At 43.2% G+C, this 18,169-nt stretch overlaps 1 protein-coding gene across 1 annotated transcript in view; it reads right to left on the bottom strand.

Moving 5' to 3' along the window:
• Positions 1-18,169, bottom strand: part of WDR27 (WD repeat domain 27) — an 87,510-nt gene that overhangs the window by 10,722 nt on the left and 58,619 nt on the right. The window contains exon 22 of the mRNA XM_068396014.1: positions 11,487-11,589. Within this exon, the coding sequence (XP_068252115.1) occupies positions 11,487-11,589 (103 nt within the window). The remainder of the gene's footprint in view (positions 1-11,486; positions 11,590-18,169) is intronic.

Here is an 18,169-nt window from a genome sequence, read left to right as displayed (position 1 = left end):
AATTGTGGTCTCAAAGTGAGAACAGACCACTACATAATTTTATCATTCATATTTTAGGGTTCTTGGGGTGGTATTCTCTTTGTAACCTAGACCATTTTATGCAATTTTGTACTAATCAGACGCAGTTTTTAAGCTTGTCACACCACGGACACACACAAGGGTGAAAGTATTTCATATAAATAAGATCAGAGTAACTGACTGCAGTGGTAACAAATTGAGATAGGCCTCATCTAAATTCTTCTTTTAAAGAGAAAAAGACAAAAGAAAGATACCATTGCTAATCTCCATTTTATAAATCAGAACTGAGCCACAGAAAGACTAGCACGACTAATAATATATTTATGGTAGCCAAGAAATAGATCATAAACTCCTATGACAATGATTACATTAGGTAGTAGTGCAGTGCAAGAGGAGCAGATGTACGGAACAAAACAGTGCTGGCAATCCAACCCCCAAATGTATTTTGGTTCTTTACTTTGGGCTATCTTATCTCCCATTCTGTGGACTGAACAGTATTAGCATATAGAGAACATTCAATTTGCTCAAGGAGTTCTCTTCCACTTCAGCCTCACCTGAAAGGAATTGATCTGCGTGATCCAAGATCACTCTGTGATACAAATCAAAGCACAGTAAATGGGGAGGACTGGGAGACTTCAAGAAGGAGTGTGTACGTTCCTTATCCAAACTAAAAAGCAGATTCTCACTCTGCACCAGTGCATTGCAATTCATACACTAGAGAAAATAAAGGGAAAAAAAATAAAAATTTAAACTGCTACAAATTATAGAGCTCCTTTCACTATGGCTTCTCAAAGCCAAAATATATGTAGCCAAGTAAAGTAGATGACGAGTTTAACAGATAGCAGCATTGCACTTTGGATGCATTTATGAGTGGCAAAATAAGAAATAATATTTTTAAAGCTACCTATCTTGATGTAAGAACAGATAAAAATAAAACTAAGATTTCTGTTATATATTTTTCTTGTCCTTATCAAAGAAGTTATTAGTCTAATCCAACAGGGAAAGTCATAAAGATATTATGATTTGAGACAGTGAATTTTACAACTAAATAAATATATGGTAGCAAAACATTAAAGTAGATTGCTTAGTAGGACTGACATTCTATTTGGAATATCAGCCTCTGCTACTATTCAAAACTAAAGTGGCAACTATGAACAAATTCTACAGTTTGTGATATGCCAGATGCAGAATCTTGTATCTGAAAACTACTGAGTCTGCAAGTGCTATTAGGTCCAGGTGTGCACCCAGCCACCACTCAAAGGTTTGCAGAATTCTTTGGATATGCTCCCTGACCAGTATGTTTCCAGCATCACTTGCATAATGAGAATTTAATCTAAAACTATTTTTGCACAATTGTTAACATTCAGGGATTAACAAGTGCTTAGTACACTGGTGTTATGTATTAGCATCAAATTGCTTTATCCTGTCTCCTCTTGCTCCTTTCAGTGTTGATGCCCTCTGGAGAAGAAGAAACAATCTTCCTACTCTCCCTAGATTTGGTGCCTTCACAATTGGAAGGCATAAATTTAATCCTGGATTTAGAATGTGTTTCAAAGGCAATGTTGTTGGCAAAATCCTATACTTTGATGAAAAGCATAAATAAAATGGAAGACAATTTCATACATTTCCCACATATTTTTGTTATTGATGTAGCAACCTGTTATGCTGAAAGACTTCTGGTTTGGCAATATGGGTCCGTCAGTGTGAACTGTGAGACCAGGCTTTGCGATGTGACACGGACATGGAGTTTTATGTTAGCAAATTCCATTTCAGCACTAGGGTAAAAATGTGCTCCTTAAAGTCTACAGTTCAAAGAGAACTAGCAAGAATGAATCTGAAAACAATTAAAGAGCCAAATCTTTATTTCTGAATTCCCTACTTCATTTCTGGAAACTTGGAATTTATTTATTTATTTTAGTGGTTGGAGACTCCTTCCTAAAGGGATCTGAGGGCCCAATATGCAGAGCTGACCCCCATCACAGGGAGGTCTGCAGCCTGCCTGGAGCCCGAATCAGGGATATCACCAGGAAACTCCCCAACCTGGTGAAGGTCACAGACTACTACCCCCTGCTGATCTTCCAGACAGGTGGGGAAGAAGCTGCATCCCATAGTCTGAGGGGGATGAAGAAAGACTACAAGGCCCTAGGACTGTTGGTGAAAGAGTCTGGGGCACAAGTTGTTTTCTCCTCCCTCCTTCCATTTTCAGGTGATGACGTGGGATGGAATAGTAGGATTCTCTCTATTAATGCCTGGCTATGAGACTGGTGCTACAGGCAGGGCTTTGGGTTCTTTGATAATGGCTGGTTTTATAAGACACCAGGCATGACCGTAATACATGGGAAAGGTTTATGTCGTAGGGGCAAAAGGGTTCTGGGACAGGAATTAGCAGGGCTCATTCGGAGAGCTTTAAACTAGATTCGAAGGGGGATGGGGTAGTAGCTGGGCTTGCACCACCGGGGCAACGCTCTAGTGTTGAGGTAGACCAGGAGGCCTCCCATCCCCCTAGGGTGAAATCGGTGTGCTCAGCTCGCTCCCTGAAATGCCTGTACACCAATGCACGCAGCATGGGGAATAAACAGGAGGAGTTAGAAATCCGTGTTCGGTCGGGGGGCTATGATCTAGTGGCAATTACAGAGACTTGGTGGGACACGTCGCATGATTGGAATGTGGTCATGGATGGCTATGTCCTGTTCAGGAAAGACAGGCCACTAAGGAGAGGTGGTGGAGTTGCTCTTTATGTGAGTGAGCAGCTAGAATGTACTGAGTTCTGTCCAGGGGCGGATCAGGAGCGAGTTGAGAGTTTGTGGGTGCGAATTAAGGGGCAGGCTGGCAGGGGTGATACTGTTGTGGGTGTCTATTACAGGCCACCAGATCAGGATGAGGAGGGTGATGAGGCCTTCTACAGGCAGCTGAGAGCTGTCTCGCAATTACAGGGCCTGGTTGTCGTGGGGGATTTCAACTACCCTGGTATTTGCTGGGAGGCCTACTCAGCCAGCCATCCTCAGTCCAGGAGGTTCCTCCAGTGCGTTGATGGTAACTTTCTGATGCAAATGGTGGATGAGCCAACTAGGAGAGGAGCGCTGCTGAATCTTATCCTCACTAACAAGGAGGGTCTGGTTGAAGCGGTGAAGGTTGAGGGCAGCCTTGGTTGTAGTGACCATGAGATGGTAGAGTTCAGGATCTCATGTGGCAGGAACAGAACAGCTAGCAGAATTACAACCCTGGACTTCAGTAGGGCCAACTTTGGCCTTTTCAAGCAATTGCTAGGGGAAATCCCATGGGACAGGGTACTAGAAGGTAAGGGGGCTCAAGATAGTTGGTTAGCATTCAAGGACTGCTTCTTCCGAGCTCAAGATCAGAGCATCCCAGCAGGTAGGAAGTCAAGGAAGGGTACCAGAAGACCTGCATGGTTAAACAGGGAACTGCTGGGCAAACTCAAGTGGAAGAAGAGGGTGTACAGATCATGGAAGGAGGGGCTGGCCCCTTGGGAGGAATATAAGTCTATTGTCAGAGGATGTAGGGAGGCAACTAGGAAAGCTAAGGCCTCCTTGGAATTAAACCTTGCAAGAGAGGTCAAGGACAACAGAAAGGGCTTCTTCAAATACATTGCAGGTAAAGCCAACACTAGAGGCAATGTAGGCCCACTGATGAATGAGGTGGGGGCCCTGGAGACAGAGGATAAAAAGAAGGTGGAGTTACTGAATGCCTTCTTTGCCTCTGTCTATACTGCTGGAGGCTGTCCTGAGGAGCCCCGGACCCCTGAGGCCCCAGAAGAAGTCAGGATAGAGGAGGAATCTGTCTTGGTAGATGAGGGCTGGGTCAGGGACCAATTAAGCAACCTGGATGTCCATAAATCCATGGGCCCTGATGGGATGCACCCGCGGGTGCTGAGGGAGCTGGCAGAAGTCATTGCTAGGCCACTCTCCATCATCTTTGCTAAGTCGTGGGCAACGGGAGAGGTGCCTGAGGACTGGAGGAAAGCGAACGTCACTCCAGTCTTCAAAAAGGGCAAGAAGGAGGACCTGGGTAACTATAGACCAGTCAGCCTCACCTCCATCCCCAGAAAGGTGATGGAACAACTTGTCCTTGGTGCTGTCTCTAGGCACATCAAGGATAGGGGGATCATTAGGGGCAGTCAGCTTCACCAAGGGGAAGTCATGCTTAACCAACTTGATAGCCTTTTATGAGGACGTAACCCGGTGGATAGATGATGGTAAAGCTGTGGATGTGGTCTATCTCAATTTCAGTAAAGCATTTGACACAGTCTCCCACAGCATCCTCGCAACTAAACTGAGGAAGTGTGGTCTGGATGATCGGGTAGTGAGGTGGATTGTGAACTGGCTGAAGGAAAGAAGCCAGAGAGTGGTGGTCAATGGGACAGAGTCCAGTTGGAGGCCTGTGCCTAGCGGAGTCCCTCAAGGGTCGGTACTGGGACCAGTTCTATTCAATATAACCATTAATGACTTGGATGAGGGATTAGAGTGCGCTGTGAGCAAGTTCGCTGATGACACAAAACTGGGAGGAGTGGCTGATGCACCGGAAGGCTGTGCAGCCATTCAGAGGGACCTAGACAGGCTGGAGAGTTGGGCAGGGAGAAATTTAATGAAATATAACAAGGGCAAGTGTAGAGTCCTGCATCTGGGCAAGAACAACCCCATGTACCAGTACAAGTTGGGGACAGACCTGTTGGAGAGCAGCGTAGGAGAAAGGGACCTGGGGTTCCTAGTGGACAGCAGGATGACCATGAGCCAGCAGTGTGCCCTTGTGGCCAAGAAGGCCAATGGCATCCTGGGGTGTATTAGAAGGGGCGTGGTTAGCAGGTCAAGAGAGGTTCTCCTCCCCTCTACTCTGCCCTGGTGAGGCCGCATCTGGAATATTGTGTCCAGTTCTGGGCACCTCAGGGAACTGCTAGAGAGAGTCCAGCGCAGAGCCACGAAGATGATTAAGGGAGTGGAACATCTCCCTTATGAGGAGAGGCTGAGGGAGCTGGGTCTCTTTAGCTTAGAGAAGAGGACACTGAGGGGTGACCTCATTAATGTTTATAAATATGTAAAGGGCAAGTGTCAAGAGGATGGAGCCAGGCTCTTCTCAGTGACATCCCTTGACAGGACAAGGGGCAATGGGTGCAAGCTGGAACACAGGAGGTTCCACTTAAATATGAGGAAAAACTTCTTCACAGTGAGGGTGACCGAACACCGGAACAGGTTGCCCAGAGAGGTTGTGGAGTCTCCTTCTCTGGAGACATTCAAAACCCGCCTGGACGCGTTCCTGTGTGATATGGTCTAGGCAATCCTGCTCCGGCAGGGGGATTGGACTAGATGATCTTTCGAGGTCCCTTCCAATCCCTAACATTCTGTGATTCTGTGATTCTGTGATTCAGAGAGCCTTAAGGTCTTCAAAGACAAAAATGAAAAACCTAATTAGACATGAAGTAAAACAGCTAACTAGAACTACATGTAGCCCAGGAGAAAATTAGCTATTTGTATTTTAAAAACTAGTGTTTCACACCCTCCAGATAATTCTGTCCTTCTAGACCAAGATTTCTTCAGTCAACAAATATTTAGGTAAACATTTTTGTACAGAGCCCAGGCAAACACATGGCTACAGGACTGGTGCCACAGCCAGGGGTTTGGCTACTTAGACCACGGGACTCCTTTTGAGAAACCCGGTCTTCTGGCAGCTGACAGGGTCCATCTATCAGAGAAGGGGAAGACCATCTTGGGTCATAGGTTAGCCAAGCTGGTAAAGAGGGCTTTAAACTAGATTTGCCGGGGGAGGGGATTCTCAGTCCATCCCAATTCAGCCAGTCCGATGCCAGGGCCAGCAATAGGTGCTCAGAGACTGGAGAAGGATGGCAGGTCAGCAGGAGAGAGCCAGAAGAGCCATGGATAGGAATTTCACGCTGCAAGGCAGCTTCGTCGGGGACCCAACTGAAATGCCTCTATGTAAATGCACGGAGCATGGGGAACAAACAAGAGGAACTAGAGACGTGCGCATACCTGCAAGGCTACGACCGTATTGGCATCACAGAGACATGGTGGGATGACTCTGACAACTGGAGCATTGGAATGGAGGGATACAGGCTTTTTAGGAAGGACAGGCAGGGGAGATGAGGAGGGGGTGTTGCGCTCTATGTCAATGATCAGTTTGAGTGCTGGGAGCTCTGTCTGGGGATGGAGGAGGAGCTGACGGAAAGCTTATGGGTCAGGATTAAAGGGCGGGCAGGGACGGGAGACGTTATAGTGGACGTCTGCTACTGGCCACCCGACCAGGATGGCCAAGTGGATGAGGCTTTCCACAGACAGATAGATGTAGACTCACGTTAACAGGCCTTGGTCCTCATGGAGGACTTCAACCACCCTGACATCTGTTGGAAGGACAACACAGCTGGGCACAAGCAATCCAGGAGGTTCCTGGAATGCGTGGATGACAACTTCCTTCTCCAAGTGATAGAGGAGCCGACAAGGAGAGGTGCCATGCTGGACCTTGTTCTCACCAACAAGGAGGGGCTGGTGGGGGACGTGAAGCTCAAGGGCCGCCTTGGCTGCAGCGACCATGAAATGGTGGAGTTCAAGATCCACAGGGCAGCAAGGAGGGCGCGCAGCCAGCTCACCACCCTGGATTTCAGGAGAGCAGACTTTGACCTCTTCAGGGACCTGCTTGGGAAAGTCCCTTGGGATAAAGCCCTGGAGAGAAGAGGGGCCCAAGAAAGCTGGTTAGTATTCAAAGACCACCTCCTCCAAGCTCAGGAGCAGTACATCCCGACAAAGAGGAAGGCAGGCAAAAATGCCAGGAGGCCTTCATAGATGAACAAGGAGCTCCTGGATAAACTCAGGCACAAGAAGGAAGCCTACAGAGGGTGGAAGCAAGGGCAGGTAGACTGGGAGGAATACAGGGAAATTGTCCAAGAAGCCAGGGACCAGGTTAGGAAAGCTAAAGCCCTGATAGAATTAAATCTGGCCAGGGATGTCAAGGACAACAAGAAATGCTTCTATAGGTATGTCAGTGATAAAAGGAAGACTAGGAAAAATGTGGGCCCTCTCCACAAGGGAACGGGACACCTGGTTACCCAAGATATGGAGAAAGCTGAGGTGTTCAACAACTGTTTTGCCTCAGTCTTCACCAGCAAGAGCTCTAGCCTCACCACCCAAGTCACAGAAGGCAGAGGCAGGGACTGGAAGGATGAGGAACCACCCACTGTAGGAGAAGATCAGGTTTGAGACCATCTAAGGAACCTGAAGGTGCACAAGTCCATGGGACCTGATGAGGTGCAGCCATGGGTCCTGAGGGAACTGGCGGATGAAGTTGCTATGCCACTATCCATCATTTTTGAGAAGTCATGGCAGTCTGGTGAAGTTCCCACTGATTGGAAAAGGGGAAACACAACCCCCATCTTCAAGAAGGGGAAAAAGGAAGACCCGGGGAACTACAGGCCCGTCAGTCTCACCTCTGTGCCTGGAAAGATCATGGAGCAGATCCTCCTGGAAACTATACTGAGGCACACAGAAATCAAGAAGGTGATTGATGACAGCCAACATGGCTTCACCAAGGGCAAATCATGCCTGACAAATTTGGTGTCTTTCTACAACAGGGTAACAGCACTGGTGGATAGGGAAAGAGCAACTGATGTCATCTGCCTGGCCTTGTGCAAAGCATTTGACACTGTCCCGCATGACATCCTTGTCTCTAAATTGGAGAGACATAGACTTGACAGATGGACCACTCGGTGGATAAAGAATTGTCTGGATGGTCGCACTCAAAGAGTTACGGTCAACGGCTCAGTATCCAAGTGGACACCAGTGACGAGTGGCGTTCCTCAGGGGTCGGTATTGGGACCGGTTCAGTTTAACATCTTTGGCGGCGACATGGACAGTGGGATTGAGCGTGCTCTCAGCAAGTTTGCCGACAACACCAAGCTGTGCGGTGCAGTCGACATGCTGGAGGGAAGGGATGCCATCCAGAGGGACCTTGACTAGCTTGAGAGCTGGGCCTGTGCAAACCACACAGTTCAACAAGGCCAAGTGCACGGTCCTGCACGTGGGTCGGGGCAAGCCCAAGCACAAATACAGGCTGGGTGCAGAATGGATTGAGAGCAGCCCTGAGGAGAAGGACTTGGGGGTGATGGTTGACGAGAAGCTCAACATGAGCTGACAGCGCGTGCTTGCAGCCCAGAAGGCCAACTGCATCCTGGACTGCATCAAAAGAAGCGTAGCCAGCAGGTCGAGGGAGGTGTTACTGCCCCTTTACTCCGCTCTCGTGAGACTCCACCTGGAGTACTGCGTTCAGCTCTAGGGCCCCCAACGTAAGAAGGACGTGGAGCTGTTGGAGCGAGTCCACGAAGGGCCACGAAGATGATCAGAGGGCTGGAGCACCTCTCCTATGAATACAGGCTGAGAGAGTTGGGACTCTTCAGCCTGGAGAAGAGAAGGCTCCGGGAAGACCTCATAGCAGCCTTCCAGTACCTGAAGAGGACCTACAGGAAAGTGGGAGAGGGCCATTTTACAAGGACAAGTAGTGACAGGACGAGGGGGAATGGTTTTGAACTGGAATAGGGTAGATTTAGATTAGATATTAGGAAGAAATTCTTTCCTATGAGGGTGATGAGACACTGGAACAGGTTGCCCAGAGAAGTTGTGGATGCCCCATCCCTGAGAGTGTTCAAGGTCAGGTTGGATGGGGCTCTGAGCAACCTGGTCTAGTGGAAGGTGTCCCTGCCCATGGCAGGGGGGTTGGAACTAGGTGATCTTTAAGGTCCCTTCCAACCCAAACTATTCTATGATTTCTATGATTCTATGAAAATGGAAATCTAAACCCAGTTAGAGTATTTGTCCAACATCCTTAATACTATTGTCTAATAGTCAGAAACCTAAAACTGTCCGCTTGTAAATTGGTTAGAAATTAAAATATTAAAATGGTTAGAAATTAAAATATTATACGAATTCAGTTAAGAAAAAGTCAACCCATGTCACTTGTAACCTTAGGCTATTTAAAGTCAAGAGAAGATCTGATATTAGAAATGTTAACTTTCTACATTGTCTAATTACAACGAATTATGGTAAGGATAATCACAGTTCAAAACCAGGATACTGTGGATACCTGCTTTGATCAGACTATCAGGTCCTACACAGGTCTTGAAAAAGGTTCTCTTAAAGAAGCTGGATTAACCAGGTAGGGGGACACATTCAACCCATGATTTACAGTATGTAGAAATCTCATACTAACACACAAAAAAGCAGTTCAAATAAGAACAAGCAGCTACTTCAGCCACACAGAAGCTATACCAAGCTGTTCTCAAATAAAATAGGTCATATACTTTGTAAGTAGAGAAAAAGGCAGACAGAATTTGCATCTCTTTGTTTACAATAACATATTTTGGTTTTCTGATTCTATGAACTGTAGGAATATGGTTTTGATTTTGTTATTAATCAGTGCAGCCAATATATTCCTCTCTGTCAAATACTTCAGATATAGTGAAATATAAAAGGTGGTTTAAGATTAATGTCTCTCTATTATATTCCAATTCTGCTTCTTTTGGCTTTAAAATCAATCAAATTTGTTAACCACAGGGTGCAAGCATTGCACTTGATAAATTAAACTCCAAGATGATTGAAGATGCAGTTGCTGGTCAGTGGAAAGTTACATAACTTATTTTCAGAATGTGTTATTTCAAGATAACACTCTGTATCCACACTGCTGAATTTTTATGCAGCTTTGCAAATTCCAATGGACATTCACTCAGAATACAATCTGCAAAAATATGTGGCTTCTTGATATTCTTAAAACTGTTCCATCAGTCCATCTGTTAGGATGTTATTAGTTTAACAATATGAATGGATTATTCAGTGCCATGTTCAATCTCCTTTTTCAAAAGGAAAAACAAAAGTATATCCAGTCTCAACACTTCAAAGAGAAGCCTCCTAAAAATGCCCCCAAACTGTGTTTTGTCCTAACAGTACAGTTGTAGCATGAGTCCGAAACTTGACTCAGTTTTCCTGAGGGGACAACAAGAAGAACAATGAAAGTTCTCTGCAGACATACGACGCAAATTATGCAAAATTCCAATCCAGGAGCCACACTAAAAACTATTGTCTGGCACTGTGCCCACCAGGGACCTCATGCCAACTGGAGCAGGATGCAGTCCAGCTATTCAGCTTCCTATGATGAGCAACCATGTGCCAAGAATTTGGAGTAAGGGCAAAATCATGCTCTATGCCTTTCTTTTCTTCTATCAGCAGTAATCCCAAACAATAGCCTTAATGCAAAAGAGAAGAAAAAAGGTCTTGTGACTGCACCTCTTTTTATACTATTCAAAATCATCTTTGTTAGTAATCAGTGAAATATATTTATATCATATACATCATGAGCTTAGATTGATATTAGACACATTTTGCTTTACAGATAAAGCAAAAAGCCTTTCTTTTGTATTGCAAACTACATTTTGAAAAGCAAATTACCAGAAACTTGAGAAATATATTTTATCATGTTAAGAACACATTAGTTATTGCCAAACCTCCAGCAACCTGCCAATAAAATCTCTGACCTTCCCACATGATTGGAGACAGTATTTCAAAACTAGCCACAACAGTAAATTCCTCTTGTTCTGAGTTTGAAGTTGATCAGAAACCCTGTGTCATAGTCCTGATGAGTCACTTAGAAAGACCTAGAAGAAAGTTAAACAACTTTCCTAGCCAGCTGTTTTGAAAGGATGTGTTTACAGTGAACCCAACCCCAGCTCAGTTTCAAAGGCCTATACTATAAGCTGGCAATCATCTATCTCTTAGCAAACACCAAGAAAAACATTGTTCCAACAATGCAGGACTTACTGAATTAAATTTAGGCGCATACTCAAAAAGGTAGTAATACACTTCACTCAGGACTCTTTGCTAAGTGTAATAATTTAAATACAGTTGACACTGAATGAGAAGAGAACCTGTCTGAGGAAGAAACACGCACAAAGTTACACCAGGAATTATGAAAAGTTCTAATTACAGTTGAATGACTTTTCATTTTGTATTCAGCTGACTGGTTCATAAGAAACCAGTAATGAAAGATTCATCACCCTGTATTTGGGAGCTTAAGCAAATTAATGTGTAGTTGCTACATAGTTCCTAGTGGTCAGATATGTACACACCACATAAAGCTGTGCTACAGGAGATACCATTCTTCTCATATTTGATGGCACGTGACAATTCAGAGTCAAGCACTATGAAAACTTTTAGAAACAAGCTTTTAACAATTATTTTGAGCACTATGATTTCATTGTTCAGGGATTTTTCAGGCAAAATAAAGAACATACAGATCAGTAATCATATGTAACCGTCATATATAAATGAAGTATATGAGAGCATAATGGACCTCAGTTTTGCACATTAAGCTGAATACTAGAAACATGCATAAAAAGACTACTTTGTGTACAATATGAGTAGCTCCTATAGTTTAGGAGGAAAATAAGCAAAAACATTACTTACACATTTGTCATCTGATCCACTGGCTATAAACCGTCCACAAGGAGATACTGCAATTCCACATGGATAGCAGCGGCTACTGTGCCCTTCAAAACGACGTTCACACCTTCAGAGAAATTTCATTCTTATTAACACCAACTAAAAGCTAGCTCTTTTATTGCCATTTTCATGAAATCCTGCTGAAATCTCATCCGTTTTTCTTATTCTACAAATTTACTAATACAAATCCACAAATTAAGTTTTAAATATCTCTGCAGTAGGATTTTGACAAAACTGAAAGACATTAAAGAATATTAATGACTAAAAATAAAATGAACACACCAAACTACCCCAGGACAATGCCCAAAGCCATGTTTTGGCCTTGTTTAGTTTACAAAAGTAGAAATATCATTAGTATTTAGAAACGAGGAGCTGTGATGCCCACCATTAAGCTACCCCTAGTTAGCAATCTCAGCAGGGAAAGCCAAACTCCGCTGCATTAAGGGGAGGGTGTTGTGAAAGCCAGTCTGCTTTGTGAAGCTTTAGAAATCTCCCTCAAGTAATTTATATCAAATGAAGATCCGGTATGTGGCATCATAACATAAATAATTATTGCTTGCTTTTCTTATACCCAAATCTGGATATTTGCTCTGTGTTCTCTATTTACTTTCCTACTCCATGCACTACCTTATTGTATCTTGTAAATTCAAGAAAGGCAATATCCAAATGATATTACAAACTGATACATCTAGCTATCTTCCCTACAACTGTAGATAACTTCTTACCTATCTGTTAATACAGTCTAAAGGAAGGAATGCATTTAAATTTAATGCAAGGAATTAATTTCCTACTTTTCATGTTAATATTGCAAGGTAGCATTGTAGAGTAAGTTTTTGACAGCTGAGCACACTGGCCCTTTTAAAAATAATAACGTTTTTAATAAGATGAAAATTAATATCCATCTAAAAAATTCTGTTTGTAAAGAACTGTGATAGCTTTGTAGTCACTACAAAACTAGGGAAAAAAGTAGTATTCAGAGTTGCTTCAATGTTAAGACATTTTAATACAAGTTTCAACCCCATTCAGAATTATCATTTACATACGTATACGTCGTTGCAGAGCTTTATTTTTATATCCCCAAGGTATCATTTCAAAACATACTTACAATAATGTGTATTCTTCTTTTGCCTTTATTACGAATGCTATCAACCTGCCCTTCTCCTTACAAAACAAATTCATATACTTCGCCATAATACAGCTGTCACATGCTTTTTTTTTTTTATGTATGCTAGGTCCAGGAACAAATTTGGAAGAGTAATATCTCCTGCCAACACCTGTGATACATACTTTTCAGTGAAATCACAGACACTGTGTTAATTTGATTGACTGAACCTATGCGCAGAAACCTCTAAATTTTTATGCCACGTTCTGTTTTAGACACGCACATATGTGCAAGAATGCACTGAATGCCAATTTGATTCTGTTTACCCAGGTGAAACAGGCCTACTTAAACAAAAACATTACTTTGTGACCGATCCAATGGCTGTCACTTAGTAAACCATAAAAAAGTCACTTCTGAATGCATGAAAATATGTCATTTTACAGAGCCTAATTCTAAACTTTCACAGATAGTATATATTTGGCTGAATTTCTGTATAACAAAACTACTGCTATCAATGGATATTTTGAGTATACAGTAACCAGACCTTTCACCTCAGGCTAGTTCTACCCTAAAACTGTTGTAAATAACCCAATTTAAGAGAACACTACAGTTTGAAGATAAGTAACTTATAAAGACAGTCAATTACGGTGACTAAGATGTAAAAACATTCTTCAACTTCAGATTGCACAGAGTTCTTGCATGTATATTCACATACCTTCAATAACCAACGGCCGTATTTGGGCCATTGAATAACGTGCCTCTATTCAAGCTTCCTATTGACCATAAAGGAGAATACTAGCTACCTCAGTCTCCTCTGAAATGCAGCATTCTAACATATATGACTCCAAAGGTTAGGCAATGGAGGGCAAGTCATAGAATATGTATTTGATTTATACTTTCAAAGAACTTTACTTTTTGGACGGTAACTTAAAAGAAAACATAGGGAGTAGCGCATGCTTCTCATGCCACAGCTTTCACAGAATCACATAACGATTGAGGCTGGAAGGCACCTCTGGAGGTCATCTTGTCCAGCTTCCTTGCTCACCTAGAGTCAGTTGCCAAAGACCATGTCCGGACATCTTTTGAATATCTCCAAGGTGCAAAACTCCACAACCTCAGTGGGCAACCTGTACCAGTGCTTAGCCACTGGAAACGGTTTCCAGAATGAGTTACTCCATCACCTTCTGAGGGATCAAGGCGAGGCTGACCAGTCTGTAATTCCCTGGGATCTCCTTCTTGCCCTTTTTGAAGATAGGAGTGACATTTGCTTTGCTTCAGTCCTCAGACACCTCTTCTGATCACCATGATCTTCCAAAGATAATTGAGGGTGACCTCACAGTGACATCAGACATCAATGGGCTAAAGGCAGGCTTTAAAGAACACAGAGCTAGGCTCTTTTCAGTGATGCCTAGTGACAGGACAAGAGGCAATGGGCAAAAACTGAAATATAGGAGGCTCTGTCTGAACATCAAGAAAACACTTTTTTACTATGAGGGTGACTGAGGACTGGCACAGGTTGCCCAGAGAGGTTGTAGCATCTTCCTCCTTGGAGATATTCAAAACCTATCTGGACATGGTACTGGACAACCAGCTGTAGTTGACCCTGCTTGAGCAGGGGAGTTGGACAAGATGACATCCAAAAGCAATCATTATGTGACTCTTGATTAAGCAGCAAAAGCATTATTTTAACTTTGGGCAAGTCTTTCCTTCAAATATCTTAGACAGAAATAAAAATGAAGCAAGATGTGTTTCATCTGTCTTCTGTCCCCCTTCACAGTCAGATGTGGCATTGCAAGATTTTGCCCTCAGTTAGGCTCCTACCAAACATTATTCATTGTGCAGAGTAGATCTCTCCCCCAACTCAGCCTCAGTCATGTTTTTTCTTGTCTCTACCAGAGTCGCAGTTGCATTGTTTGAATTTCAGAGTCTCCCAAAAAATACAGTTCTTCTCAGTGCCTTTTCTCATTATCACATATGCACAATGTTCATAGAAATGTTTTACAAAAAAAGTTTATTTTTAATCTTATATTTGTAAGATACAATGGCATCCCATGAAAGAAATTTCCTCATGAGAGAAATAAACAAAATTCATATCCTCTGTCCCTCCTGAATATGCCTTGAGGATCACCACTCTTCCTTAAGGAGCACTGGCCATCAGGACTAGTTCTCAGTGTTTCAGACCTCATTCTCAGGGCCTGTAAAAGTGAACTTCCTCAATGAGGTGTTCCTTCTTCACGGAAAAGTCTCTTAATAAATCACTGCAAACAACTTCCTTTCAAAAGAATTTGACTCTTCTACATGTGTGACCAATTACTCCACCTATAAACGGATGCATAAGAACCAACAGGATTCCAAGGCTTTCCCTTATCTTTTCTCTGCTATACTACAGCCATATGAACCAATGTCTGAGTGACAGGACAGTGCCACTTTTCCTTGTGCTAGTATGCCCACAGTAATAATTAACACCCCGAATTATATTTTCTTAATTGTTTTCCTATTCAACTTTTCCATTCTAATCAGGTTGTATGTTCTATTACAGGTATAGCTACTTTCCCATCCCCTCAAAATCCTGCCCTAAAAAGACAGTTAAAAAAACTGATTCCAATTAAACTTTCCACAGAATCCAGTAGAAAATTTGTTATGCTCTCTATTAACTCCAGATATCTCCAGGTATCACAGCAATGGAAAAAAGTGGATAAAAAAATCCTAGAATAAATAGATAGATATTATGTGTATAATTTTAGCTTATTCTAGGAGTTCTCTTATTTCAGACTTTTTTTTTTTTCTTCTGGCTTTTTCTTTTTTTTAAGTAGCAACAGGTGGTGATCAAACTTATTTTGGATATTGAAAGCTTGATGTGGCCAGCTGGCATGCTGTACAGCCTCCTAAAAATGCTTTTCTGATCAGAATTTTTCAGGGGTTACCATGACAAACATCTGGTAATTGCATGGGACAGCAAACAGCCAAGTTTTCCCTATGTTCTCTGTTGTACAGCTTTTAGTCTGCATTCCAAAATACGTATCTTTTTATGTCGCAAACAACTTGCAGAATATTAGAAAAAAATGTAACATGTTTTCTGTCTTTGTAAGAGAAAGATACCAGCATCGTGCATGTCTTTACAAATCAGGGAATACTCTCACAAATAAACTTATTTCATTCTACTTGCTGCATTAAAAAATATCTTGACTGCAAATGAAAGTTTTCTTTTTTAGCCACATTTCCTTGTGCTCTGTTACTTTGTCCCAGTGCTCTGGTATTTGTTCAGAGACCTTTCAGTACCAGCAGATCCACTGAGGCTCTACGAAATCCGAGTATAACTTGACAGTAGTAGTAGCTACCTTAGATGTTCTGTACGCATGGGTTTCATTTTAAACACACATCAAAACCTTCCTATAGGAACTCAGCATGGTTTCACCAACAGCATCCAGCAGAGACCACGTGTTCCCCATCCTGTATATTTTCATGCATCCCCAGTCCCAAACTTTGAGGAACTCCAACCACTGCTTTATCCCTTTTCCCCTCAAAATCCAGATAACAAGACTCAAAGCTCCAGGGACAAAAAAAAAAGGATGGAAAATCATGGGATCACTCAAGTTCAGAAGAGAGCAAGAAGTAATCAAATTCTGAGTATGTGTATATGTGTATCTTGCTCAGGATGATATCAAGCAGTTAGTTCACAGTGGAGATGCAAACTGAAAAGTATCTGAAAATTGAAGGGCCATTCATTCAGCCTGCATGTCTGACCCTAAGGCTCTCAAAGTGTAATTGTTACAAAATGTATGAGATGAATTCCATGTGGCTGCAGGAATTCTACTAACATATGTTGCTAGAGGAGCTTATGATCTAGTTGCACAGGATCATAATAGTAGTTGGAGATTTTACCTTAACATCTACAACTATCTTTATACAATTGGCAAATCTTTCAGAGGCTGAAAGAGGATGAAACTGATTTTCCCTGGGATCATGCACCAAAGCATTATCATGCATCTGAGTATTCTGCAGAAGGAATTCAGTATGTCCAAGTAGTCCAATATTCTTCAAATATCTTCACTGTGGTCCAATAAGCACCCACTGCCATTTTTCCAGAAAGAGATGAGGAGTGGCTATTTCAGCAGCAAACAGCATTAGAGCAGCTGAACTTCTATTCCTCGACTGTTCAGATCACGAGTCAGAGGCAGGCTGCTCTTGCCACCAAAGGTGTTCGTGCGGTGGTGGTTGGGAGCAACTCCCAACACCTTGTGCCTGCCAGTCTCACTACCTGCAACAGTAATCTAGCAGCTGTCACATTACCTCCCCACACTTACCATAGTAGCAGCCCAGACCTCTAAATTGGGCAGTAATAACTTTTCCCTGCTCTCCCCTCCTCTGGGTAGATAATGAGCACATCTGACAGCATAGCACAAACATCCCATTCATTCCTTCTAAATTAATTCCCAGTTTCAGCTGTTATTGTCCATCCTGCTCTCTTATTCAACATTATATCAGTTCTCCCAGCAAGTTTCCCATCTCTATATTTCTGTGGCAAGTAGAGAAGAGCAAATGCTAATTTCATAGAATCACAGAGTCACATCATAGTCAAGGTTGGAAGGCAGCTCTGGAGGTCATCTTATCCAACCTCCCTGCTCACATAGAGCCAGTGTGGCTTCACCAATGCTAAACAGAGGGGAAGCAACACCTCCCTCAACCTGCTGGCAACACTCCTGATGCAGCCCAGGACATCATTAGCTTTCTTTGCCACAAGGGGACATTTCTGGCTCGTGTTCAACTTGGTGTCCACCAGGACCCCCAGGTCTTTTTCTGCGAAGCTGCTTTCTAGCTAGTCACTCCCCCCAGCATATATTGGGGCCTGGGGATTGCACTTGGTGCACCAAGGGGACTTTGCACTTCCCCTTATTGAACTTCATGAGGCTCCTGTCAGCCCATTTCTCCAGACTGTTGAGGTCCTTCTGGATGGCAGCACAACCTTCCAGTGTATCAGACACTCCTCCCAGTTTTGTGTCACCAGCAAACTTACTACATTCTGGCCCATCATCCAGATAGTTAATGAAGATGCTGAACACGATTGGAACCAGTACTGATCCCTGGGGTATAATGATAGTTACTGGCCTCCAACTACACTTCATGCCACTGATCACCACCCTCTGAGGTTCCCATTCAGAGAGTTTTCAACCCTTCCCACTGTCTGCTCATTCAGCTCATATTTCATCAGCTTCTCTATGAGGGTATTATGGGAGACAGTGTCGAAAGCCTTACCAAAGTCACAGTAGACAATATCTACTGCTCTCCCCTCATCTACCAAGCCAGTAATTTTATCATAGATGTCTTTATCATAGACTTCCCCTTGGTGAATCCTTGACAACTAGTCCTTTTCATTTTCATTTATGTGCCTGGAAATAGTTTCCAGGATTAACTGCTCCATCACCTTCCCAGGGACTGAGGTGAGGCTGACCAGCCTGTAGTTCCCTGGGTCCTCCTTCGTGCCCTTTCTGAAGGGTCTTTTCCTCAGAAATTTACAGAAACTATGTCATCTTTGTCAGCTAGAGAG

This window comes from Nyctibius grandis, chromosome 1 (genome assembly GCF_013368605.1).
Source record: "Nyctibius grandis isolate bNycGra1 chromosome 1, bNycGra1.pri, whole genome shotgun sequence".
Lineage (NCBI taxonomy): Eukaryota > Metazoa > Chordata > Aves > Nyctibiiformes > Nyctibiidae > Nyctibius > Nyctibius grandis.
This window is presented reverse-complemented; position numbering and strand designations above follow the sequence as displayed.